The 27456-nt window shown below is 32.3% G+C and overlaps 4 protein-coding genes across 4 annotated transcripts; 3 read left to right on the top strand and 1 right to left on the bottom strand.

Annotated features, from left to right (window-relative positions):
• Window positions 1–672: 672 nt before the first annotated feature.
• Window positions 673–2489, top strand: LOC105118087 (organic cation/carnitine transporter 3-like). The gene has a single exon (XM_011015954.1). The coding sequence runs from the start codon at window positions 823–825 to the stop codon at window positions 2356–2358; it is 1536 nt and encodes a 511-aa protein (XP_011014256.1). The 5' UTR covers window positions 673–822; the 3' UTR covers window positions 2359–2489.
• Window positions 2490–13158: 10669 nt separating this feature from the next.
• LOC105118076 (organic cation/carnitine transporter 3-like) lies at window positions 13159–14858 on the top strand. The gene has a single exon (XM_011015944.1). The coding sequence runs from the start codon at window positions 13263–13265 to the stop codon at window positions 14796–14798; it is 1536 nt and encodes a 511-aa protein (XP_011014246.1). The 5' UTR covers window positions 13159–13262; the 3' UTR covers window positions 14799–14858.
• Window positions 14859–19714: 4856 nt separating this feature from the next.
• LOC105118068 (myb-related protein 330-like) lies at window positions 19715–21262 on the top strand. The gene is made up of 3 exons (XM_011015936.1): window positions 19715–19918; window positions 20182–20311; window positions 20499–21262. Exons 1-3 carry the CDS (start codon window positions 19789–19791, stop codon window positions 21250–21252), a joined length of 1014 nt encoding a protein of 337 aa, XP_011014238.1. The 5' UTR covers window positions 19715–19788; the 3' UTR covers window positions 21253–21262.
• Window positions 21263–23640: 2378 nt separating this feature from the next.
• Window positions 23641–27048, bottom strand: LOC105118061 (NAC transcription factor 29-like). Its single transcript, XM_011015924.1, has 4 exons — window positions 26812–27048; window positions 26398–26678; window positions 25122–25475; window positions 23641–24233 (listed from the first exon to the last, which is right to left on the bottom strand). The coding sequence occupies exons 1-4, from the start codon at window positions 26966–26968 to the stop codon at window positions 24003–24005; spliced, it is 1023 nt and encodes a 340-aa protein (XP_011014226.1). The 5' UTR covers window positions 26969–27048; the 3' UTR covers window positions 23641–24002.
• Between the last annotated feature and the right edge of the window lie 408 nt (window positions 27049–27456).

Genomic DNA, 27456 nt, shown 5'->3' on the forward strand with positions numbered 1-27456 from the left:
AGTAAGTAATATCAGTAGTTTTCACAAAGTATTGTTTAATAATGAAAAATATTTTATAGCTAATTATTGTTAATGATTTTATAAATCTATTTTAATATAAAATATATACAAATATAAAAAAAAATCATGATAGAAATATCTATATTTAATTTTATTTATACGAAATTTTCTCTTTTATATATATATATATATATAATTTGTATGTAAGGTAAGAAGGTTAATTGTTCCTACCCGTTGTCTAGAATAATCCATGGCGTCACATATGAGCTGTGCTGATCTGGCACATAGTTATGATACCATGTGCTGTTCTCCGCCAGTCTTATATTTTAAGTTCTTCCAAAATCATTAGAAACAAATTAAATGTTGTAATTTTAAAGTATTTTATGACATATACACAAACACGCTCCACTTGAAAAAAATCTGAAATTTTACACAATTAAATCTCCAAATTTTAAGTTGATAGAGTATTAGAGATAATTATATGCAGCATCAGTGTGTATATATATACCTAATTAATTAAGAGTGTATTTATTTTGTGATTTATGATTTATTTAAAAAATATTTTTTACTTAATATATATATATATATAATTTTTTATATTATAATATCCAAGCTATTAAAAAAATACTAAAAATAATTAGTTTAATATTTTTTTAAAAAAATAATTCCAGTAAACTGACTCTCAAACACATCATGGACCTTCTGATTGACCAGTCCAAAAAGAAAAGCAAAAAAATACGGGCCAATTAGACCCCTATAAAACCTAGCTTCTAAGCCTAAAATCCCATGAGATTAAGGAATTTGAGTGATTGTAACTAAAGTATGGCAGATTCAACACCACTTCTTCTCTCTCGACCGGACTCTTCAAATGAGTCAAAACAACCTCCCTCCCTTGATGAAACCATTGAACGTTGTATTGGAGAGTTTGGGCTCGCCCAATTTCTCCAAGCCATCCTTGTGTCATTTGCATGGGTGTTTGATGCCCAACAAACATTCATTAGTGTTTTCACTGATGCTGAGCCAAAATGGCACTGCACAAGTGATTCCTGTACTTCATTCTCCGACATTTGCCATCTTCCTCAAAATTCATGGGCTTGGGATAGCCCTAATGACACATCAATCATATCAGAATGGGGACTTCAATGTGCTAGTTCAATAATCAAAGGCCTGCCCGCATCTTCATTTTTCATGGGGTGCCTCATTGGAGGACTAATGCTAGCCACGCTTGCTGATTCCTTGCTTGGTCGCAAGAATTTGCTGTTTCTATCATGCCTAATGATGTCTTTCTCTGGATTTTTCACTATCTTCTCCAACAACATATGGATCTACTCGGCCTTGAAATTCGTTAATGGTGTCGGCCGTGCAACAATTGGAACATGCGCCCTTGTGTTATCAACTGAGCTCGTAGGGAAACGTTGGCGAAGCCAGGTAGGAGTTATTGGTTTCTTTTGTTTCACGCTAGGGTTTTTAACATTACCAGCTTTTGCATATATAAATAGAGGTTCCTCTTGGAGAACTCTTTATCTATGGACTTCAGTACCAACAATCTTCTACTCCATGCTAGTTCATTTCTTAGTTCGAGAGTCTCCAAGATGGCTTTTTGTTCGCGGACGTAAAGAAGAAGCCGTGACTATACTGAAGAGTATTGCTACGGCTGGGAGTAGTGGCATACTCATGAGCTTCTCAAATTTGGATTTCGGGAAAGAGTCATGGAATGTTGATACTTATTCAGCAATCAAGATTCTCTTGAAGAAAAAGTGGGCTTGTAGAAGACTGTTGACAGTCATGGCAGGGGTATTCGGTATTGGAATGGTGTATTACGGCATGCCATTAGGCCTCGGAAATTTATCATTCAATCTCTACTTGAGTGCCACATTTAATGCCCTGTCAGAGCTACCAGCCTCATTAGTGACATTCTTCCTCGTAGACAAACTAAACCGAAAGGACTCGCTGCTTGTTTTCACCACTCTAAGTGGGGTTTGTAGCATCCTTTCAGTTGTGATGGGCGAGACATCTGCAAATCTACAAATGGGGCTGGAGCTGGTATCTTTTTTCAGCGCATGTACAGCATTCAACATTTCACTGATACACACACTAGAGTTATTCCCTACATGTGTAAGGAATTCGGCAATATCAATGGCTAGACAATCTCTTGTATTCGGGGGTATGTTCAGTCCGGTGCTGGTGGCGGTTGGAAGTAAAAATAGGCTTCTGTCATATGGGATATTTGGGATGGTAATAGGGATTTGTGGGCTGTTTGTGATATGTTTGCCGGAGACAAGGGGCAGGACAATTTGTGACACCATGGATGAGGAAGAGTACAACAGTACAAATAATGATATGCCTGTGTTGGGGTGACTCACATCTAGAACTAAGATTGATTTTCGTGTTGGCTGGCTGTTGTAGTAACTAGTAGTAGCTAGAGTCATTTTGTTTTGAAAAGACAAATATATTGGTATCTTGCATAATCAAAGTTGTTGGTTTTGCAAGTGGCCACTAGTGAAATGATATTTTGTGCATTAATGCAGATGAACTTGTAATGAAGTTTATCTTCCTCTGAGAAGATTCCACGTGTGTAACTTCGTTTTGTTCGTCGACGAGCAAATAGCCGGTGTGGAATGATTTTTTCCATGTATATATGGAATAATGTATTTATTGTTCTTACATGGAGACATGAACACAACTTTTGGCTGCTAGTAATTATAGAAATTTTGTCTTTTTCAAAAATATAGAAAATTAAGTTAATTAATTAATACAGTTATATTGCCACGTTGCTTGTTTTTTGGAACAAAAAATTGCTTGTAGATGCTTAAAGATGATCTTCTCGACGGGGCCGCCACATGGCCATAAAAAGACACCTCAACTTTCTCTCTCTTATCCGTTTGCTTTTAGTCATCCACTCGACCAGTAACGAAAAACTAGAAAATATCTTACTGTCGGAGTGAAGTGCAGGGTTCTCATTCAAATCACTTGGAAAAAACGAAAAGCCACCACAATGATAGCGATATCTTGAGATGTTTGGTCATGCTGTATCGTATTTAGAGTTGTAACTACCTAGTTGGATTTTGTATTTATTTATTTAGAAGTTATTAATTTAAATGTAACAAATTTTAGAGTTATTAAAATTTAACTGTAGTTAATTTTAGAGTTTTAAAAAATTAATATAAGGTGGTCCTGATATCTATAATTACCAAATATATATTAGTTTTTTTCTATATTTTTAATATTTTAATTTTAAAAATAAATTTAAAAAATATTTTGATAAATTTTTAAATAAAAAGTAATTTAAAATACAATACTCGTTAATGAAAGGAAAGTAAATGGAGAATGAGGTGTCATGAAGCTTCAAGATCTAGGTCCACTGAACCTAGGCCGATGCTAATTTAATTTGATTGCATGTTAATAGGCCTCTTTTCAAGCCCTCTATACACAGGCCTTGCTCTATTGGGCCATTATTTAATCCGCCACGGGCCCCCGAAGTCCGAAACTAATTCGTCACGGAATAGGGGGCAGGGGTACGTGGGCTTCCGCATTCACATTTAAACCTACGCGGATTAGAGTATTGTTTGGAAGTGTTTTTATTTTAAAATAATATATTTTAGTTTTTAAAATTTATTTTTAATATTAAAATAATATAAAAACATTATAAAAATTATTTCAAATTATAGTGATTTTTAAATAAAATAAAAGAAAACATGTTAGAAAATAGTAATAGTTCAAATTGAAATCTTTTTTGTTTTATTTGTTGTGATATTTGTTTATAGATAATTTTATCTCTCGAAAAGCATATTTTATAAATACTGCGGAAAAAAAAAAATTAACTATTTCAAATTTTTACAAGAAATATATATTTTTATTTAAACTCGAGATCTATTATGTAAATTTTATATCTTTATTATCACATCATATTCTTTAAAAATTGATGTGATATCTTATATGTGTGCAGAAAAAAAATAACCGAAAATCAACATGAATATGAATTATAAAAAAGATTAAAAAATAATAAATATTTATTTGCAAGAAATGCAGCAAGCATTCAACTTTACCTACCAGCAAAACTTAATATTCCGTAAACTTTACTTCATAACTTCTGATTTTTGGCACTCAAATGATATTTTAAAAAAATTCTAGAGTTTTGCCAACATTTGTTTTTTTGCTCATTTGCTCTTAAAGGAAAACTCCTAGACTAAAAAAAAAGAAAGAAGCCAAAAGCCGTAGCTTTTCCGAAGGGTCTCTCATCAACCTGCGTGCCGACAATTTCACTCACTGTTCGATTTGATTTGTATGATTGTTCTGGCTGAACTTGTCTGGTACGACGATTTTCTTGGAATTTGTGGAGGAGGAAAAATGGCCTCCTTTGCTCGTCAGCATGGTTGTTAAATCTGGCCTGGGTTTTACCCGACATAGAAAGCAGGTTTTGAATTAATTAATTCGGGTTAATTAGAAAAATAAAATAAAAAATATATTTAAAATTTTAATATATTAAATTAAAAATTAAAAACAATACATATGAATATAAATCATAAAAAATAAAAATGAATTATAATGTAGTTATTTCATATTAAAATGTTAATAATTAATTTATATGGAGATAGATTATACAAAAGAATTGTTAAAGTTTAGTATATCTATTTCACATAAAAAAAATTAAAAAAAATAATGCATATGAATGCTGTCATATATAATTATCTCATATTAAAAAATAATACATGTGGGTGAAAGTTATAATTATCCCACATTAAAATTTGAAATAATTCATGTAAATATAAATTATTTATAGTTATCCTATATTTAAAAATTAAAAAAATAATCTGTGTAGATTTAAGTTATAAAAATAGATATGTGAAGTTAAGTATTTATAAATTAATTTTATATTTTTTGAGTATATTACATAAATAAATAAAAATATGAAATACATCCCACCTGGATAATTCAAGTTTAGGTTGACCAGATGAATTACTTAAATTTAACTAAATGAATTACAAGCTTGGTTTTTATAGTTTGAAACCCAGTTAAAACCCCGAGTCTTCGATGTCCAAGAGATAGCCAGGTTTTATAATTAAGATAGTAAGTAGTGGTGGAATATTTCTTTGATTCCCATGTACAGATTCTAAGAACCACTCCTTCTGTCTTTTATCATCATAGTTTGAAACCCAGTTAAAACCCCGAGTCTTTGATTATTATTTGCTGAGCAGTGGGACAGTGTGCTTCATTAATTAACTTTAATGCATTGCTAATTAATTTGTAGCGGTTTTTGATATTTTAAAAGTATTTCTAGTAAAATAAAATAAAATTTTATTTTTTATTTGTTATAAATTATTTTTTTTTATTTTTTAAAGTCATTTTTATATACTAATAATAAAACTATTTTTTAAAAAATTATTATTTAAATATATTTCAAAATAAAAAATAATTTAAAAAATAATAATCATCACATTACAAAACATGTTCTAACAACAATGCAAAATACTTTTATATATAAGTTTTTTTAAAATTAAAAATGTTTTAAAATATTTTGTATATTAGTATGTTAAAATTATTGAAAAATAATTTAAAATATATCAATTTAATATTTGTTTATATAAAAATAATTTCAAAAATATTTGAAAAAAAGGAGAAATAATTCTGTAGTTTATGGAGTCTATGGATCAGTAGAAATATCCTGTATCTTCTTCGTAATTTTCTTGCCCGAGACCAGGGGTTTGTCACTTTCCAATGCCAAGGATGAACAAGAGAAGAAGGATAATGCAAACGCGTATGTAAGCAGATTATAGAATCTTGATGGGTATCTGGTAAGAAATTGAACAAGTCAAATCATTTATGTATGCATCTAGCAACTTTTAATTCTCTATTTTCCCGCTTGGAAACTGTCCGCCATTAAATTTTCCTCTCTCTCTTTTTTCTCTCCTTCTCCTGTAATTTGTTTGCAGTTTTGCTAGATGATACAATTGGGTAGCAACTTAATTAGCAATCAACTATCAACATTTTAGTTTCTTGGCAGACAGTGGTCCTGTGTATATGTTTTTCTTTTTTCTTACCAAGTAAGGAAAACGTCTGGCTGTGTTCTTAACTACGCTCTAAAACACTGTTTTCATGCTTTTAAGCATGCCAGACTACAATTCTGAACACTTTGTTAGCATATCTCCACCTAAATTTGAATTCATCAACACACCCCAACAAATCTCCACTCTCGGGAAACATATAACTTGATAAATTATTAAATGAAGATATTGTGGGAGGGGGGACAATTTTATATACAGATTATTTATGCTTACACCTCCTACTCAAGCGGCTGGCAAGCGAAAATCACCATCCTCGTGGTTCTAATTAATTGTGAATTTTTCTACCGTTCAGAAGTCTGGTTCAATAATCAATACCACGAGGATAATTTTCTTGCTCGAGACCAGGGGTTTGTCACTTTCCAATGCCAAGGATGAACAAGAGAAGAAGGATAATACAAACGCGTATGTAAGCAGATTATAGAATCTTTATGGGTGTCTGGTAAGAAATTGAACAAGTCAAATCATTTATGTATGCATCTAGCTACTTTTAATTCTCTATTTTCCCGCTTGGAAACTGTCCGCCATTAAATTTTCCTCTCTCTCTTTTTTCTCTCCTTCTCCTGTAATTTGTTTGCAGTTTTGCTAGATGATACAATTGGGTAGCAACTTAATTAGCAATCAACTATCAACATTTTAGTTTCTTGGCAGACAGTGGTCCTGTGTATATGTTTTTCTTTTTTCTTACCAAGTAAGGAAAACGTCTGGCTGTGTTCTTAACTACGCTCTAAAACACTGTTTTCATGCTTTTAAGCATGCCAGACTACAATTCTGAACACTTTGTTAGCATATCTCCACCTAAATTTGAATTCATCAACACACCCCAACAAATCTCCACTCTCGGGAAACATATAACTTGATAAATTATTAAATGAAGATATTGTGGGAGGGGGGACAATTTTATATACAGATTATTTATGCTTACACCTCCTACTCAAGCGGCTGGCAAGCGAAAATCACCATCCTCGTGGTTCTAATTAATTGTGAATTTTTCTACCCTTCAAAAGACTGGTTCAATAATCAATACCACTAGGAATTCAATAATCTAATTAATCACCATCCTCGTGGTTCTAATTAATTATGATGTAGCCATTAATTTTGCCCAAAGTATTTCTCTCATCGAAAAGTTCATCATGTTTTGCCAGTGAAGGCATTTAAGAAAATTATCTAGTACTAGATTTCTTATCAGTATACTCTAAATTAGCAATATCATAATTATAGCTAACATAATATTATTATCAGAGACGAAAAAACTATAAATCCACATGTAAATAGCAAATGCAGAGAAGGCTGGCAATTCTAGACTGCTAAAATAGCTAGTGCAAATTTGTTTTTGATTCTAAAAAAAAATAAAGCTATTACAAAAAATAATAATAATAATTAAGGAATGGGAGATCCATCCAAGTTGCTTGTAGCGACAGGTGAGCGCATAATAGCCTTTTTCCTCTCTTACTCGCCCAATCCAATTCCAAGTCCAAAAGGCAACAGTTTCTTTTTTGTTTTTTTAATTAATTAATATGAATATTTAAATAGTTTGCATGTATCTCAATAAATCTTTTAAATTTTAAAATTAAAAATTATATAAGTTTTTAGTAATTTTGAAAACATTCAAATTCAAAATCATAAAAAACCTTAAATTCATAATTATTAAAAAATAAATTCAATAATTAATCAATTGAACTAACCTTTTAAAATTGAACCAGATTCTTCTGATCAAACCATCCGTATGCATATCCATCAAATTGCAGAGAACTCGAGCTACTGTTTGATATTATAATTTTTATTTCATTAAATAATTAATTTAAGACGAAAAAACAGTAGCTAAAATTAAGATTTTACTAATTGGAATATTCTTCTTGCTAAAAAAATTCCAGATTGTAATTTTAGATGAGTGCTCTAGTTTTTAGCTACGCAATTTGTAGCGTCAAACTAAACAATAGTAAATTCTATCGTCACCAGGGCACAAAGTATAAAAGCCTCTACCAAACACTCTCAAGTCTCAGCGACCCCAGCGAGATCTAAATGATGGTTACGGGCAGTGTGCAGCGTGGCCTTTAGGTATGCTTCCGCGGTCTACAACTCGTAATTTAAATGCTAAGAAATAAGAGGCCACACGTATACGATATCCAAAATACAAAAAACTATCAGCCACTGAGTCATAACTGAATGTCGGAAACTCTATTCCCCTCGTAGTATAATTTTAAAATCTGTTCTAGCCTGATAAATTAATTCAAAATTCAATTACTAAATTTAGATTAAAATTGTGCTGAGTTGAAAAAAAAAAAAAAGCTTAGTATAACTAAATGGATTTAGAGGATTGACCTAACGATCTAGTTGACCTCACAAAACCCAATTAAAACCTATTATAAATCTATTAACTTTTATATTTTACTAAAATAATATTATTTTAATTTAAAAATTAACATAATCAATCTAATTAAAACTTAATAACTTGATCAAAACTTAAAATTCAAACTATGCTTTCGAAGCTTAATTCATTTTTTATGTGTTTCATTTAAAAAAATAATAATATTTTTAGTGCTTTTTAATAATTTTAATAGAGTGGTATTAAAAATTAAAAAAAAACTTTAAAAAATATCATGCATCTACCAATCATAATGTAAAGTATATAACCCAGCAATCCACGAGAGTAATTGATTGGGCCAATTTTTTAATTAATTAACTGTCCACCACATGAAGGGTTACATTACCCCCACATCGAAAAAGGCAAAAATATACGTGAAAAATTTGGACACCTCCAACTATAGTGGAATTTTTATTTATATATTACATTTCGTGAATCTCAAGAACTATAACATGCCAATTCATAGTCAAAATTCTCTGCTTGCTATATGCTGTAGCGATAAGTTTATTTATGAAAATTCCGAAAATAAAAAGGTTTATTTATGGATTAACAACAGATGTTACGAGTCATCCCCCCATTCGTGCAGTGATAATCTAGATTTTTTTTTATTAATGTAAGTATTTAAAATAATTTATATATATCTCAATTAATTATATGAATTTTAAAATTGTTATATAAATTTTTAATAACACTAAAATTTATAAAACTTGAATAGATAATTTTTATAAAATAACTTAGAATCTGATAAATTAAATTATAATTCTTAAGATTGTTAATTTAAATTCTTCTAGTTTGGAAATTTTGTCTAAATATTGACAGATTAAAATTTACAAATTTTTATTTAAAATTATTATTATTATATATATATATATATTTGATTGTTTTAAAAAATTTATTTCAAAAATAATTTTTAAAAATAAAAAATATTTATTATTTTTATATATTTGTAAAATATATTTTAAAAAAAAAAAACTATATCTATAATACCATACACCTCAAGGCCAATGTTGCCGGCCGCTCACAGCTACAGTCTACACCATTATCTCATTAATGGTTTATAGTATAACACAATTATTGCATTTGAGATAATTGCCCACCATCTCTTCCACGGCTTTACTCAATATTGCGGAAACATGATAACAAGCTGAAGGCCACCGTTGTTGCTGGTTTTTTTAACTTGTCTATATGACTGGAATTGCCGATGAAATTTCCTGCTGCACGCAAACGGGTTCTTCAGATTGTATTCCATATTTTGCATTATTAAATTCACAAATTGTGGCAAATATGAGCCAAAACAAGTCGCCATCATAATAATCTTTCCTGTTTTTCTGAAGTATATTGGTCCCGTGGAATATGTAGATGGAGCATGTTAGTGGAATTAAAGATGCAAAGCATTGATTGACAAAAGACGGCGGGTGATGAATATATGTTGACAAAGAAATCTTCTGGGCTCATTTACCTTTACATTGAGGACTCTTTATTTATCGGATATATAATTCTTTTGGCCAAATAACATAAGATTAGTTAAAAAAATATATTTATCAATGTGTTGCGAGTAATTTTTATACATTAGATTGGAATTATAAATAAAGTTCTTTTTTATATAATAACTTTACTCGAATCAAGCACGGTATATGTCTATGTACACTACACAAATCCATAACATAGATATAAAAAATATATATATAAATTGAAGAAAATATAAAACGGTAAATTCTCATATTTAGATATTTAGATTAGATTTTTTAATGAGATATTTCTCATGTGGGATAGTTATAGTCCTAGCAGAGAATACATCAACACAAAATCTGTTATAGAAACTAAATGAAAAACAACACTAAAATTCATTTGTATTTCTTTTAATTGATTAAAGAAGTATATGTAAAGGAATATCTTTTCTCCAACCATATCGGACAAAACTACAAACCCTTTAAAACATTCTTGAAACTCCATAAAAGAGTTCCTTAAAGCCTTTAGACACGTCCAAGAGCTATGGGCTTCTTCTTTAACTACAAGGAGCTCAACCATCAAACCATTTTGCGTGGCATGTGTCTCAAGGTTCTCCTGTTTTAGGACATCTACTTTATTATAAGCTGGTTGAAGCTGGTTTTTGGTGGATCCCAGTTGAGGAACAAAAGCTTGCATGTTATCCTTCAAAGAGGCATGAAACACTTTGAAATCTCTCAATTCAGCTTTACTAACATCTTTCTCATCTTTTAGTTGTTAAAGGGCAGTCTAATTTGCTCTATGTCTAGTGATGGCCTTCCTCACATGGTTCCTTTCGATCATCCAACACCTTTTGAAATGAACATATATCATGAAAATCTATCATGAACAAAAAAAATTAAAAACAACAATGATAAATCAAAATAAATGACCAAGTTAAAGAAAAAAACTTATTACAGTGAAGGTCATCTGTCTAATCAAGGTCAAATAGCGATTATAACTCTCATTATACATCAAGAAGATGTTTGAATGTCTTATTATCTCGAGGGCCACCTCTCCACACACAATGTTAATTAATGAGACTAGAAAATATCCCTAATAGAAAGATTAAGAGTACTTTTTATGAGTTAATAAAACTAAACTCTAAGAACTTGGTGGCCTTAACGACACCTATAAGAAAAAACATGTTCAAGTTCAAGTTCAAATTAAGCATGTTGTTTGTATAAGTAACGCAAATAATAAGTATTTTTTATATTTAAATGTTCTTTAACTTTTTTCTCAAATCTTATATTGTGTTAGATTTGAAGTCTAGAAAGATAGGCTTTATTTTTTGACATTTAAATATATTTTGTCTAAAAAGATGAAACTCTACCTATTTAAATTTTTTAAAATAAATATCTAATAAATATTTAATATAAATATCTTATAAATATTTAACTTATAAGATATTTAATATAAAAATTATATGTGTGTGTGTAAACTTGAGTGTACATAATTTTTTTTTAATGTATAATTAGAGCTTCCAAATCTTGCAAACGGATGTCTATGAAAGACTTAACAACCAGAGATAAGAAGAGAAAAAAATACTTATAGTGGATAATACCTACTATCATCACCTGTCAATCTTCTTCTGTCCAAGGAAATCAAAAAAGATGTTTTTTTATTAAAAAGGAAAGCAATTTTTAGAGAGCACTAGTTGTTGATAATCATTATCAACCTGAGTCTGACACACATCATTACCACACAGATCAGCATACCATTAATGAAATCTTCTGTTACCTTGTACAGTTAGATGAATTATTATTAATTTAATCCCCCGCCCATGGACTCTATGACATTGACATGGATACACATCACAGAACAACCGATGGATTCTAAATTAGATAGGTTTCCAGCTCATTTCTAGTCCAAATTCAGATATTCACATGTAATTAATTTATTATATCCAGCTTGTTTACATTTCGCGCTACACGAGCTTGAATAAAAAATATTTAGAAAAAAAAAATTAGTTCGTATAAGAATTTTTTATATATATTTTTAGTCAACTTGTCCAGCAAAACAATTTAAAATCTTTTAACTTATTATTTTATCCAACATATATTTCAAATTAAATGATAAAAATAATTTGTTAACTTAATTGATCTCTAAACAATTTAGACAACTAATAAAAAAATATAATTTAATTTTAAAAAATAAATTTAATATGATATTTTTATTTATATTAATATTAAAATATACTTGATCAACTCGATCTTCAAGGCTTAATCTATCAAATCTACAATTTAAATTATAAGTTCTACTAAATTTAAGAACTTTATATTTTAAAAATTATTTTTTATTTAGCCATATAATTATAAAAATATATACTTGTAAAATTAAGTACAAATCAAATACATGGATATTTCTTTAAAATTACGATAATCTCATAGAAATTAAATTGAAAAATTTATAAAACAACTTCAAAATTAAATAAATATTAAAAAAAAAGAAAATAATAAACATGGAAAAAAACCCTAGTTTACAAGATAAGTTGACACCCACCTATTTTAATATAGTAAGTAATATCAATAGTTTTCACATAGCATTGTTTAATAATGTAAAATATTTTATAGTTAATTATCATTATTGATTTTATAAATCTATTTTAATATAAAACATATATAAATATATAAAAAAATCATGATAAAAATATCTATATTTAATTTTATTTATATGAAATTTTCTCTTATATATATATATATATTATCTTTATATTATATAATTTGTATGTAAGGTAAGAAGGTTAATTGTTCCTACCCGTTTTCTAGAATAATCCATGGCGTCACATGTGAGTTGCTGATCTGGCACATAGTTATGATACCATGTGCTATTCTCCGCCAGTCTTATATTTTAAGTTCTTCCAAAATCATTAATAACAAATTAAATGTTGTCATTTTAAAGTATTTTATGACATATACACACACACGCTCCACTTGAAAAAAATCTGAATTTTCACACAATTAAATCTCCAAATTTTAAGTTGATAGAGTATTAGAGAGAATTATATGCTGCATCAGTGTATATATATACCTAATTAATTAAGAGTGTATTTATTTTGTGATTTATGATTTATTTAAAAAATATTTTTTACTTAAAAATACATATATATTTTTATTTTTGATATTATAATATCCAAGCTATTAAAAAAATACTAAAAATAATTAGTTTAATATTTTTTTTTAAAAAAAATTCCAGTAAACTGACTCATAGACATCATCAACACATCATGGACCTTCTGATTGACCAGTCCAAATAGAAAAGAAAAAAATACGGGCCAATTAGACCCCTATAAAACCTAGCTGCTAAGCCTAAAACCCATGAAATTAAGGTATTTGAGTGATTGTAACTAAAGTATGGCAGATTCAACACCACTTCTTCTCTCTCGATCGGACTCTTCAAATGAGTCAAAACAGCCTCCCTCCCTTGATGAAACCATTGAACGTTGTATTGGAGAGTTTGGGCTCGCCCAATTCCTCCAAGCCATCCTTGTGTCATTTGCATGGGTGTTTGATGCCCAACAAACATTCATTAGTGTTTTCACTGATGCTGAGCCAAAATGGCACTGCACAAGTGATTCCTGTTCTTCATTCTCCGACATTTGCCATCTTCCTCAAAATTCATGGGCTTGGGATAGCCCTAATGACACATCAATCATATCAGAATGGGGACTTCAATGTGCTAGTTCAATAATCAAAGGCCTGCCCGCATCTTCATTTTTCATGGGGTGCCTCATTGGAGGACTAATGCTAGCCACGCTTGCTGATTCCTTGCTTGGTCGCAAGAATTTGCTGTTTCTATCATGCCTAATGATGTCTTTCTCTGGATTTTTCACTATCTTCTCCAACAACATATGGATCTACTCGGCCTTGAAATTCGTTAATGGTGTCGGCCGTGCAACAATTGGAACATGCGCCCTTGTGTTATCAACTGAGCTTGTAGGGAATCGTTGGCGAAGCCAGGTAGGAGTTATTGGTTTCTTTTGTTTCACGCTAGGGTTTTTAACATTACCAGCTTTTGCATATATAAATAGAGGTTCCTCTTGGAGAACTCTTTATCTATGGACTTCAGTACCAACAATTTTCTACTCCATGCTAGTTCATTTCTTAGTTCGTGAGTCTCCAAGATGGCTTTTTGTTCGCGGACGTAAAGAAGAAGCCGTGACTATACTGAAGAGTATTGCTACGGCTGGGGGGAGTGGCATACTCATGAGCTTCTCAAATTTGGATTTCGGGAAAGAGGCATGGAATGTTGATACTTATTCAGCAATCAAGATTCTCTTGAAGAAAAAGTGGGCTTGTAGAAGACTGTTGACAGTCATGGCAGTGGTATTCGGTATTGGAATGGTGTATTACGGCATGCCATTAGGCCTCGGAAATTTGTCATTCAATCTCTACTTGAGTGTCACATTTAATGCCCTGTCAGAGCTTCCAGCCTCATTGGTGACATTCTTCCTCGTAGACAAACTAAACCGAAAGGATTCGTTGCTTGTTTTCACCACTCTAAGTGGGGTTTGTAGCATCCTTTCAGTTGCGATGGGCGAGACATCTGCAAATCTACAAATGGGGCTGGAGCTGGTATCTTTTTTCAGCGCATGTACAGCATTCAACATTTCATTGATATACACACTAGAGTTATTCCCTACATGTGTGAGGAATTCGGCAATATCAATGGCTAGACAATCTCTTGTATTCGGGGGTATGTTCAGTCCGGTGCTGGTGGCGGTTGGAAGTAAAAATAGGTTTCTGTCATATGGGATATTTGGGATGGTAATAGGGATTTGTGGGTTGTTTGTGATATGCTTGCCGGAGACAAGGGGCAGGACCATTTGTGACACCATGGATGAGGAAGAGTACAACAGTACAAATAATGATCTGCCTGTGTTGGGGTGACTCAAATCTAGAACTAAAATTGATTTTCGTGCTATTGGCTGGCTGGTGTAGTAGCTAGTAGTAGCTAGAGTCATTTGTCTTGAAAAGATAAATATATTGGTATCTTTCATAATCAAAGTTGTTAGTTTTGCAAGTGCCCACTAGTGAAATGATATTCTGTGCATTAATGCAGATGAACTTGTAATGAAGTTTGTCTTCCTCTGAGAAGATTCCGCGTGTGTACCTTCGTTTTGTTCGTCGACAAGCTAATAGCCGGTGTGGAATGATTCTTTTCATGTATGCATGGAGTGATGCTTTACTGTTCTTGCATGGAGACATGAACACGACTTTTGGCTGCTAGTAATTATACAAATTTTGTCTTTTTCAAAAATAGTAAATTAAGTTAATTAATTAATACACTAATATTGCCGACTTGCTTGTTTTTTGGAACAAAAAATTGCTCATAGGTGCTTTAAAGCTTATCTTCTCGACGGGCAGCCGCCACATGGCCATAAAAAGACACCTCAACTTTCTCTCTCTTATCCGTTTGCTTTTCGTCATCCACTCGACCAGAAACAAAAAACTAGAAAATATCTTACTTTCGGAGTGAAGGGCAGCGTTCTCATTCAAATCACTTGGAAAAAAAAAAAAAAGCCACCACAATGATAGCGATATCTAGAGATGTTTGGTAATGCTGTGTCGTATTTAGAGTTGCAACTACTAGTTAGATTTTATATTTGTTTATTTAGAAATTATTAATTTAAATACAACCAATTTTAGAGTTATCTAGTTATTAATTTTAAAACTTCCTCAGCATAAGCTGGTCTTGATATTTATAATTAATAATATACATTAATTTTTTTAATTTTTTTATATTTTTTATATTTTAATATTAAAAAAATTATTTTGATAAATTTTTAAATAAAGAGTAATTTAAAATACAATACTCGTGGAGAATGAGGTGTCATGAGGCTTCAAGATCTAGGTCCACTAAACCTAGGCCGATGCTAATTTAATTTGATTACATGTTAATTTGCCTCTTTTCAAGTCCTCTATACACAGGCCTTGCTCTATTGGGCCATTATTTCATCTGCCACGGGCTTGCTCCGAAGTCCGAAACTAATTAGTCACGGAATTGGGGGCGCGGGTACGTGGGCTTCCGCGTTCACATTTAAACCATGCGGATTAGAGTATTGTTTGGAAGTATTTTTTATATTTTAAAATAATATATTTTAGTCTTTAAAATTTATTTTTAACATTAAAATAAAAAAAATTATAAAAAAATATTTAAAATTATAATTATTTTTAAATAAAATAAAATAAAACATCTTAAAAAATAATAAACATCTAAAATGGAATCCTTTTTTTTCTTTTTTATTTGTCGCTGTCATATTTTATGTGTGTAAAAGGAGAATAACCGAAAATCAACCTGAAATGCTATCAAAAATAAATGAAAAGCAATTTTTATAACAAGATACTCGAAAATTTTATATCCTAGGTCAAAAAATATGAATTATAATACACTGGAATTTCAATAAATATATTGTTAACATATTAAAAATATTTAGTTAAAACTAATTAATAACAACGTAAACTAAATTATATATAGAAATAGTTTACACAGTAATCATAATACACTGGAATAATAATAATAAATAAATAAAAGACATCGAAGAATAAAAAATAGTTTTCTTGCAGCAGTGGCGCTTGCCATCATAAATAGAGATTTCTCTAAAAAGAGTATAAATTGAGAAAAATATTACTTATTTTACCAGAATCTTAGCTCAGTAATGGGTTCTTACGATAAAATTTCAAGAAAAACTAAGATGGTAGCTGATGATTTCTTTTTGAAAAACAGTGAATGAACGAACAGAAAATTGGTCCTACCTCTGCAAATCTCCCTCCCACTCCTTCATTTACCATTAAATGCTGATCTTATACGCACTGTACATCATTTTCGATAAAATCTCTCATCTCTTTTCTTGCGTGCCAAACTGGCTCCATTAATGCACGATATTTGATTCAGTCTTGATGATCGAAATCTTATACAACTCGTAAAAGCAAATCAGTCAAGTCATTGAAGACTAACGTGCTTAGCTTTCTTTAAAGTATAGAGGAGGTTGATCTTTGAGGTGGAATCTTCTTTGCCCACAGCAACACTTCATTTGCAAAGCTTTATTGAGCACAAGGTTTGAAAAAACTGTTATTTTTGCCTATAAACTACTACACAGCCCATTCGCCAGCACTCGATCGACAATATATTCCTGAATTTAATACTATTTTTCTGTCTGATCAAACAGTAGATAAGTTGCCTACAAGGTTCTAGACCTCAGTTCATGCACATCGTTGTTAAGTTTATTTCATCAATCAACAGCGAGAGCAAGGGATTATATATATTAAAAAGGAGTAACGATGGCCAAGAAAACAATAAAACAGCATTCTTGCTGGAGTTATTTGCTTGGAAAAATTACTAATCATTGTTACAAGAAAAGCATTAATTTTTAGAAAATTAGCAAGGCCATGTCACGAATAATCAATGCTTACTAATTAAAGTTTCCTGGACAGCATATTTCTTGAGTCGATAAATTACTTGAAACAATCAAGCTACCTCTAATTAGTGGCGTTATTAGTAATTTCTATCTAGATAATTAATAATGTAAAAGATAAACTTACAAACCAACTAGGCTAATCCCTTAAGGGATTGATCATAACACGATATAATAACTTTTTTTTTTATGGATTAATGCTCTATATTTATTTTATTATTTTTTTAAGGTTATGTGTTAATAATTTGGAAGATAGCTGGGTGACAGCCAAGAGAGCATTTTTAGGGCCGGGGGAAGTGAAGAGAAGGGACGGAGCCAGGATCTTAGGTTAGGAGGGGGCAAATTATAAAAATAATTTATAGGGAGCTAAAATTTAAAATTTATTTTCAAGTGGTAATCTAAAAAATACAAAAAATACAACAATAATAAATAAATTATTAAAAAACTAGATAAAAAAATAAAAAAAAAACAAATTTAAACCATCTGAGAAATCACGTAGCCAAGTACTAATCTAATAAAAAACAAATCTAAAAAAAAAAGAAGAAGAAGAAAAAAACAGGAGCTTTTAAAACAGATAAAAAAGTTTAGATAAACCTCTTAAACCTAGTCTAAATTATATAACTTGCTTTTCATTAAATTCTAGACTTGATTTCCATTAAGAAATTTAAATGTTAATCAATTTAATTTTAAATAATGAACTTGTTAAAAAATATTAATAAAAAAACTTGCAAGAGCACAAAAAAATAAGAAATAGAATGAGAATAAAATTTGAAAGAAAAACTTGAATATGATTAAATTTGTAAAAAAAACAATTTCAAAAATTATTCAAAACAAAATAAATAAAAATAAAATTTAAAAGATTAAAAAACTAAAAAAATAAATTTAAAAAAACGTTTATGATTTGGTAGATTATTTATAGATTAAAAAATAAAAAAAATATAGAGGATTGACTTAATAAAATCGAATAATGAAAAAAACATCAGCTTAATTTTTTTATTATAAAAAATAAAATAATTTATTTATTTTTATTTATAAGAACCTGTTTTTCATTTACTAGGCATATAAAATCCATCGACAAAAATACATTTTTAATTTTAAAAAAAATAATGTAATCAACGGAGCTACACAATGCCAATAACAACGCTTACTAGTCTTATTGTAAGAACCCACTCAACCACTACTCATTGGGCAGAGATAATGTCGGCCCAGGAAAGGCAAATCATTAGAAAAGGTAGCTTCTTGAAATAACATGTTCTCTTCTTTTTTTGGGCTCAATGAACTGTAACGAAATGATGGGAGAGCAGTTGACACCAACGCACTCAATTAGACCCAGTGCTCATGAGTGCACCTTAAGTTTGAATTCCAGCACATTTCCAATTCGTTTGCTTTTAGGGTTTTTGCTGAATTCTTCTTCGTATATTTAGATGCAAGATATGATGATGATGAATAAAATTAGGCAACGAGAATCCACGTCATTAGAAACGTAAACTGAACAATCAAGGAGACGCCTTCTGCTACTTTGCCTCGTGCCTATTCTAATTAATTAGAGGAAGAGGCCCGCATGCCTAGTGCAGGGATCTTCGCGCACTTCAAATCAATATTATATACTAAGAAAATACCAGAACTATATATACATGAGTAAATCGAGAAATAAATTTAATTTATAATAAAAAACAAATTTTAATAAAAAAATCAACTAACCAAATCTCGAGTTATTGAGTCAGTAAATTAACTCATCTGACCAAACAAAGTCTTGATACTAGGAAATGGACCGCTTGATCGATCTCCCAAAAAGTTAACGCAACAAAATGCATTGACTAAGCACTCTTCGCGCACTTCAAATCAATATTATATGCTAAGAAAATACCAGAACTATACATGGGTAAATCCGAGAAATAAATTTAATTTATAATAAAAAAAATCAACTAACCAAATCTCGAATTATTGAGTCACTAACTTAACTCATCTGACCAAACAAAGTCTTAATACCAGGAAATGGACCGCTTGATCAATCTCCCAAAAAGTTAACACAACAAAATGCATTAACTAGGCGCATTTAATGGGACTGCCCTCCATACAGAATGTTGTGCCACCTGGCCTGTATTGCTTGGAAATTCATGCACTTGTCAGTCACCGTATTTTCTTCTCCTCCACCTTACTTGCTCTGGGTTGGGTAGATGTAAGGACATGTCGTGCCTAACTCAAAAAAACTTAGTGTTTAATTGTGTAACTTATCTAATTAAATTTTATTTTTTAAAAATTATTAGAAGATACCCATATTAATCTTTAAAAAACCCTTGTATGCTGGCCAGTACTAATCAAACATATCGGATATAAATTGAGATCTTTCAGGTGAGAGTAGTGATGGGATTAATTCCTCAACATTTTATGTTGAGCTAGCTAGCTAATTGAAGGATGCAGGAGTAGCTAGTTGAATCAGCTGAAGAAGGGAGTGGAGAATAGAGATGGGCCATAGGTGCTGCAGCAAACCGAAAGTTAAAAGAGGCCTGTGGTCTCCTGAAGAAGACGAGAAGCTTATCAAATATATCGCTGCTCATGGTCATGGAAGCTGGAGCTCTGTCCCTAAATTTGCAGGTATAAATGTGTGTTTTTGTGTGTGTTAATACCACCTTTTGTTTTTAGCATGCATTAGAAACCAAAATCAAGCTATCTGATCTATTTTTGACGCACACTTGCTTTGTGCTTGCAGGTTTAAAAAGGTGTGGTAAGAGTTTCCCTAAATTTGCAGGTATAAATGTGTGTGTGTGTTAATACCACCTTTTATTTTTAGCTTGCATTAGAAATCAAAATCAAGCTATCTGATCTATTTTTGACGCACACTTGCTTTGTGCTTGCAGGTTTAAAAAGGTGTGGTAAGAGTTGCCGGTTGAGATGGCTGAACTACTTGAGACCAGAACTCAAGAGGGGTTGCTTTTCTGCAGTAGAAGAGCAGGTCATCATAGATGCTCATAGAATTTTGGGTAACAGGTAAGGATTCTAAATAAGGAAGTGTATAAAAAGGTAGAAATTAAAATAAATAAATGAAACATTGTTTCTAAAGATTGGGACAGTAGATCACTAGATCGATGACACATGAATAAAGTAGAACAATTACTAATTAGCCTATATATTCTTTCACTGCATTTTGATTACAAGAACTTTATTCTTGTAACAGATGGTCTCAGATATCAAAACATCTCCCAGGAAGGACAGATAATGAGGTGAAGAATTTCTGGAACTCAAGCATAAAGAAAAAGCTCATGGCACAAGGCTTGGACCCAAAAACTCACAACTTGATTCCTTCTCACCAGAGGGCAGCTAATAAGGTTGCATGCAATACATCACCATCTAACCACCAACCCTTCTCAATTATCTCCAGGGATTCAAAGATGAAAGATGTTTCCATGAAGATAAACCCTCCTATTCTAACACTAGCTTCCCCTTATCCTACTAATGGCAGCACTCGACCTTCGTTGCTTCAAACAACAACCGGCTTACCCTTGCCCACCTCTTGCTATGATAACCCTAGTGTCATTTGGAATGTAAATACTCAAAATTCTTATGATTCCTCCCTTTTTCCTTGCGTGTCATCCATTGAGAACTCACTCGTTTCCCCTTCATCTTCGACTTCGGTGAACCCAACTGGGTTTGGTCTCCTAGATGAAGATTGCTTTTGGAGTTGTAGTAACATTGTTGAGCCCTTTGAAGCCGCAAAATTATTCGAAAGCATGCGACCACAGGATCAAGAAAACCAGCTGAACAAGATTTGTGACACACAAATCGTTGATAAGAATAAAGGAGTTCATGTTAATATGGATGCTTCATTTGGCACCTCTAGCTATGATCTTGAGTTGGTCGACTCCACATTATTTCCTGGTTCAATGTGTCGTGATCTTAGCTCCATGGATGATTTTTCATGGAACTTTTAGGCCACCATATGCGTTTATGTAACTAGCGCTACGGTAATAGATAGTAGGTTTTGCTCAGGTTGTGCATCCCAAATATTTGAAAAGAAAAAAACGCTTCCATTTCTCGCTAAAAATTGGGGAGTGAAGTTATTTGTGATACCAATCAATTCCATTATTCATCTAAATTGGGAAGGTGCTCTTAGATGTTAAGTAATCATAGATAGCCATCGCCTTAATTAATTTTCCCCAAACGCATGTTCTCCACCATCCCGTGAGTTTTGATGCTATGAGAAAATTTTGATTAAGCCTAGTCCTGGAGTTTGCCTCTTTGTTGGTGTTCATCCATCAATTTTGTTTTTATATTTTCAATTTTTCCTTTTATATATATTATCTAGTATGAATTAACTGAGACAAATACTAAAATTTATATGAATGAAACGTTAGTTTTAGATAACATGAGATTAAGTAGGTCAGTCGAAAAAAAGAAAAATTAAAAAAAAAACATTTAGGTTAGAAAAGGTAAATAAGAGATTTCATTTCTTTTTTAGAATTCTTAGTCAAGATTCTAACAGAGAACTGGAAAAAAAAAGTACAAATATAATTTGAGAGTGTATAGGAGACGGAGATGGTGATGGTTGACACTTCTTATTAAAAAGTATTTTCTATCATATTAATTATAAGTTAAACTTAATCTTGTATTGTCAAGTACCGTGTTAATAAAAAATATACCTTTTTATCATATTTTTTAAATTGAAAAAAAATGTCTTTCTTTAATTATTTTTTAAAACTCCAATTTTTTCATTCTTATATTTTGAATTAAATTATGATATTTCATAAATCTTAATGATAAATTTGAAATTTACAAAGAGTGGAATAAAAATAAAAGATGCAGAGTTTAATTCAAACAAATTAAAAGTTCAATTTTTTTTATAATTAAAAAGATCATAGAATTAATAGCCAAAATAAATCACAGTGACATGAAAAAAGAAGAAGTTCAAATTGAAGTTGAGAAAATGCACAAACCTTGAGAATTAGTTGAATTTCAATTTAAATTTCAAGAAAAGGGATATCATGAGCAACATTATTCTTATATATATATATATATTGTGGGCGTAACATAATGCTTTTCTTCATTGCTAATAAGAGTATGTGGTATATCAATAATGCTTTTCTTCATTGCTAATAAGAGCGTTATGTATGTGGTATTGGCTCACTAAAACAAAGAATTAATCTAATTATGCAGTTGAATCTCCTAGACAGACAACATCAAACTTTTCCCATAAAATGTCAGCATAATCATCTGGTGCATATTTAGCCCTCTTCCCTTCTTTGTTTTACATTAACGCCCTTAGATATAAATAATTTGAAGTCCATTACCTAGTCGGCTAATTAATTGGGCCTTCAACTCGCCCCCGGCCACTTCCTGATGGGTCCATTCTAATTACCTAGCCCGTGATGATTGTGGTACGAAAGTTACCAAATGGGCCCGTATCTAAAAGCCCATTTACTCGTTTACTAGACCCAGCCCATTCAATTCTCTTTCTTTTCTGGTTCCCATCGGCTTGAAGGCGGAAGCAGTCCGCATGGCCATGGCCCATGGGACTCTACCAGCAGCCTCCGTCCCCATCCAAACAAATCTTGCTCTACTGACCTGGGCGATGACCATTCATTCGGTTCTTCCTTTATTTATGTTAATTTTCTTGAAATACCGCTTGGATTTTCGGAATTACATTTCTAAGAGTAAAAAAAAAAAAAAACAGTGACGGCACTCGAATAATTTGTTCTGAAATTCTCTATCGTGTTTTTTTCACCGAACAATTTTATCAAATATTTCGAAAATACAAAACCTGAAAGGCCCTTGATTTTATGGTTTATTTACTGCTCCTTCAGTGCGCCTATCTGGTAGCATGGGGGACCTCAATATTTTGCAAACAATCTTACTTTCCTTGCTACTGTCATGTGGTGTTTCTATGCATTAAAACTATATTCTTCTTCTCAAACCGAATAAAAATATATTAAAAATGTTTGGAAATTAACTTCCTCAACTTGTAGCCGAAGCTACTCCCATTCTGGTGGACCTACATTAATCCGTGGGTTTCAAAGAAAATACATGATAATGATAAGAGCCTCCAACCTCCTACGTCCAATATCTTTGCCCTTTCGACATTTTACCCAAGGCTTTTTTCTTTTCTTTTTTTGCCGTTACATATCCAAGCAGTTAAATTTTCCACTCGGCATCGGGAGTTGGGACTATTATTTTTTATTTTGGCTGAATAAGCAACGCGATCATCATCAGTTCTCACCAGTGTAAAATTAATATGGAGTCCCCTAAGTTACTGTGTGAGCATTATGGGCTCACACCATGATATCACGGTTTCTTTATAACAGAGAAATCTTTTGTGCTTTTACTTTGGCAGAAACAGTTGATTATAATTCCACAGTGAAACAGAGACACGAATTTCCTTTTCCAGTCTATTTTCAAAGCTGGCCGAGAAGTTTCAACAATTGTATGGAAAAAAAAAACGAAAGATAAAAACAGAAAAGGAAACGATGGCATGCCTTGACCCATCCTTGTATAATGAAGTACGTGTATAACCTGATCATGTGGTTGGCAAAATAATCCCCATTTTTCTCTTCTTTTTTATGCAGCCCGTCACAATATATCCTACCTTTGTGCAGTCAAATGAATTCTAGTAGTGATACAATATCTGTAAGGAACATTAACAAAAAAAAAATATTTGTTACTTTGTGGTCATCCTAATTAGTGGCTCTTAGTCTTGCATGGGGAGTACAGTATTGGAGTTGTCTTGGGAGGAACATAAAGAGAAGATCTCTTCTAGTGTTCCGTTCATGCAATCCTTGTACATCATGTAGTCGTCGATTATTTCAGGCTTCGATGGCTTCATACTCTCGGGGATACTAATCTGTGGGAAATCCTCAAGTTCTAAAGGTGGGAACGGAAATTGATAATGCAAGCTTGAGCAGTTGTGCATCTGCATGTCCTGCATCCACAGCATGTCGTGTGATTAATAATTGGTCTCGTACCCAGAAAACGAGGGGGGGGGAGAGAGAGTTCAGAGGGGAGTTGGAAAAAGCAACTCCTTTTGAAAATTAATTAAAACAGTAAACCTAGCAACATGTTTCGAACTGCAATTTTTTTCAAAATGTGACTCAAATGGGGGAACATATGCATTGGAAATGGTGATGTTTGTGGTGTCACATATAGTAGACCCAGAGAGAAAAATCAGGAAGAAAGATGTTTGAACTTTGAATTATGTTCTAGTCAGTCAAAAGAAGTTATTGGAGATGGTGAAAAAAAAGCTAATTTGAGTCAGTGCTTGAGAGATTTTTAGAAGGAAGCTTTAGGAAAAGACAGGGAGCTTCATTGCTTCCAACTTTTGTTGCTTTAACTTAGATCAAAAGAAAGAAAAAACTCAAGGGCTTGTGTTGTGGGCCATTTCCAACACATACTGGCCCGAGGATTGTACTTTCGTTCCCTGCGTGAAACACAACCACGTGGTATTTCCCATGGTGTGAACATGAAGCTTTCGCATCAAGGCAGAATATTGCTGGAAATGTGGTTTTGGCAAAAGAGATGATCATGTCATGATCAGAAAAGGATGACTCGGAGAAGATGATTATTGCATGTGAATCTTGGTATGGCCCATACCATCAATAACCTAATGTTTTTTTTATTATCCTTCCATGCCACACACTTAGACGTGTGTGTGTGTATATATGCCACACACTTAGACGTGTGTGTGTGTGTGTGTGTATACGTGCAGTTAACTAAATAATTACTAATTCTAGGACAGACATTAACTAGTTACCAGCAGATCAAACCATAAAAAAATTAAATTAATGTGTAAAAGGAACCTTGCTAATTGTACCTGTATTAGATTTGACGAGAAATCCACGCCCATTGAATAAAGGCTAGCCGAACTGTTGGCTTCATCTGAGGGAAACGGAGCTTGTAAATCATCGGCTATTGCAGTTTCAATTGGAGTCCCTTGAGTGACATCCGAGGAAGATGTTTCACATGGAAATTTACAATAGTCATTGTTGAAGTTTTCATCTTCAGCTTCTCTCCCTTTAGAACTTTCAATACCGGTTGTGTCATCCCCTAATAACTGTTCTTCTGAGACCCACGCTGCATCCTTCTCTTCATTCCCGTTATTTTTTTCTTCTTTCTTTTTTGGAATATGTATTGTTTTCTTGAAAACACGGCATAATGCGTAGGAATCCTGTGGTGCCAAAATAAACATAAATTTGTTAAAGAGAGGTGTACAAAGATCTGTAAAAGCAAGATCACAAAGAGCAGAAAAGGAAACAAGAAACAAAACAAAGATAATGTAAGTACATCTAAAGTCATGAAACAAAGACTCTTTCATCATCATATATGTTGATGATAAGGTATTCTTTATTAAAGAGAGAGAACATTTAGCAGGCAAAGGAAGATCTAAAATGATATGTTGGTGTATGAAAACAAGAGCAATGACTAAATGTGACAGGATCTGCTCCATATTTGTGTTTGCATATCTGTCATGTAAAGAAGCATAATCCATGATGGTTTTTCCTCGCTTGACTACATAAAGTCCTGGCTTAATTTGAACCGTGCTACTGCTCCCTGTATATAATTAATATGCTCTTGAAAATGCATTCAAAATTGTTTCTAAATTTTTTAATAATTTGAACTGGAAGAAGCTACATGGAGCACTGAAATTAATATTAATATTAATTAATTCTACCCGCATCTGAAAGATGAACATAACATACCCCTAAAAAAAAACTCTCAATTTACATCGATCTGTCATTGTTGCTAAGATTTCCTATGAGACCAAAAACTCTCTTGCAGCCGCGTGTAATTCCTATTGAAAGTTCATCACTATCTTCTACACAAAACAGACAATCAAACGCATTTATTTGTCTTTTTGTAAACCCTAATAGCCTTTTACTACTGGTCTACATATATATGAATGCCACCAAAACCACCAGATGGGGCAGATCCAACTTCATCATGATGCATGGCTCGATGTTCATAATTAATTAGTTCACCTACATGATATTTCTGAACATTAATTATGCAATGGGTTGAATCTGTGTCCCTCTACTTGATCAAATGAAAATTGTGCCGCAAGCAGCCAGTAGTGAAAGTACAATATATACCTTTAAACTTGACGGTGCAGCGCCACACAATGAGTCGATCAAGCGATACTCATGCATTACCCAGTTCGTTCTAATGCCATGGGGAGCTCTACCTCTATAGTACACCAATGTCTTCTTCATGCCAACGGGCCGCTTTTGAGAGTTCACTGGTCTGTCTTTCCCTGTGGCTTTCCAGTAACCAGCTTTTGTTGCCCTGTTGGTTCTTGAACCATTAGGGTACTTCTTATCCCTAGGGCTTAAGAAATACCACTCCAAATCTTTGCTTGGTAAAAACGACTTATCTGTTGATCGAATTATCACAAAAAAGGTTGTCAGAAAGAACACTAAGAGCATACATAAGAACATATACAGGTGATACTAAATATTATTTATGTAAGCATGGAAAATAATTAATTACATATGTAAAACATGTACCTGGTAAGTCCCATGGCTCACATTTATAGAGATCAACCTCCGGGATAATTTCAAGCTCAATTGTGCGGCCGTTGATTTTTCTATCAAGATAGTAAATCACAAGCTCTTCATCGGTTGGATGGAACCTAAATCCGGGAGGGAGGCTCACGGGCGCCATTGCTGTGGTGACAATGATCGAAGAGAGGAGGTGTTGGGGGGAGGAGGGAATAGTGGCCCAATTGATCGAGAACTTCTAGATCGAGGATACCATGTTAGTACTAAACTGGCTTGTACGACATCGAACTATATAGGCCACTGTTTTGTTATGACAGAGACGGTAAAGATAATTAGCCCTTCGACTTCTCTATGTATTACGTTGCTGCCATTGACTCAAGAGACCAGACCTGACATCTTTAACTAATTCCCCTGTCCCTTCCTTGATACACTAGATTTTTTTGTCCCTTCCTAGATACACCTATCAGAAAAATGTTTTTAGTTAATTTAGGAGAGGAATATTATGATGTAAACGAAGGGGTATTTATGTTGATAAAATGAATTCGGGATATTATACAGCAAGAAGTCCTTCGGCTTTTGGAGATTCTGTGAGTGAGGTTCAGTGTGAAAACATCAAGGAGGATAAGCAGCTTCCCTGCTTTTGTCTGCTCA

Source organism: Populus euphratica, unplaced genomic scaffold (genome assembly GCF_000495115.2).
Source record: "Populus euphratica unplaced genomic scaffold, PopEup_1.0 scaffold5.1, whole genome shotgun sequence".
Taxonomy (NCBI): domain Eukaryota; kingdom Viridiplantae; phylum Streptophyta; class Magnoliopsida; order Malpighiales; family Salicaceae; genus Populus; species Populus euphratica.

Bases quoted from the DNA above. Each gene is read 5' to 3' on its own strand.
- LOC105118087 (XM_011015954.1), top strand. From the start codon at position 823: ATGGCAGATTCAACACCACTTCTTCTCTCTCGACCGGACTCTTCAAAT.
- LOC105118076 (XM_011015944.1), top strand. From the start codon at position 13,263: ATGGCAGATTCAACACCACTTCTTCTCTCTCGATCGGACTCTTCAAAT.
- LOC105118068 (XM_011015936.1), top strand. From the start codon at position 19,789: ATGGGCCATAGGTGCTGCAGCAAACCGAAAGTTAAAAGAGGCCTGTGG. The intron at 19,919-20,181 runs GTATAAATGTGT...TTGTGCTTGCAG, and splicing joins CTCTGTCCCTAAATTTGCAG to GTTTAAAAAGGTGTGGTAAG. The intron at 20,312-20,498 runs GTAAGGATTCTA...TTCTTGTAACAG, and splicing joins CATAGAATTTTGGGTAACAG to ATGGTCTCAGATATCAAAAC.
- LOC105118061 (XM_011015924.1), bottom strand. From the start codon at position 26,968: ATGGCGCCCGTGAGCCTCCCTCCCGGATTTAGGTTCCATCCAACCGAT. The intron at 25,476-26,397 runs GTATATATTGTA...TTGGCACCACAG, and splicing joins CTGCACCGTCAAGTTTAAAG to GATTCCTACGCATTATGCCG. The intron at 24,234-25,121 runs GTACAATTAGCA...CTGTGGATGCAG, and splicing joins TCTCGTCAAATCTAATACAG to GACATGCAGATGCACAACTG.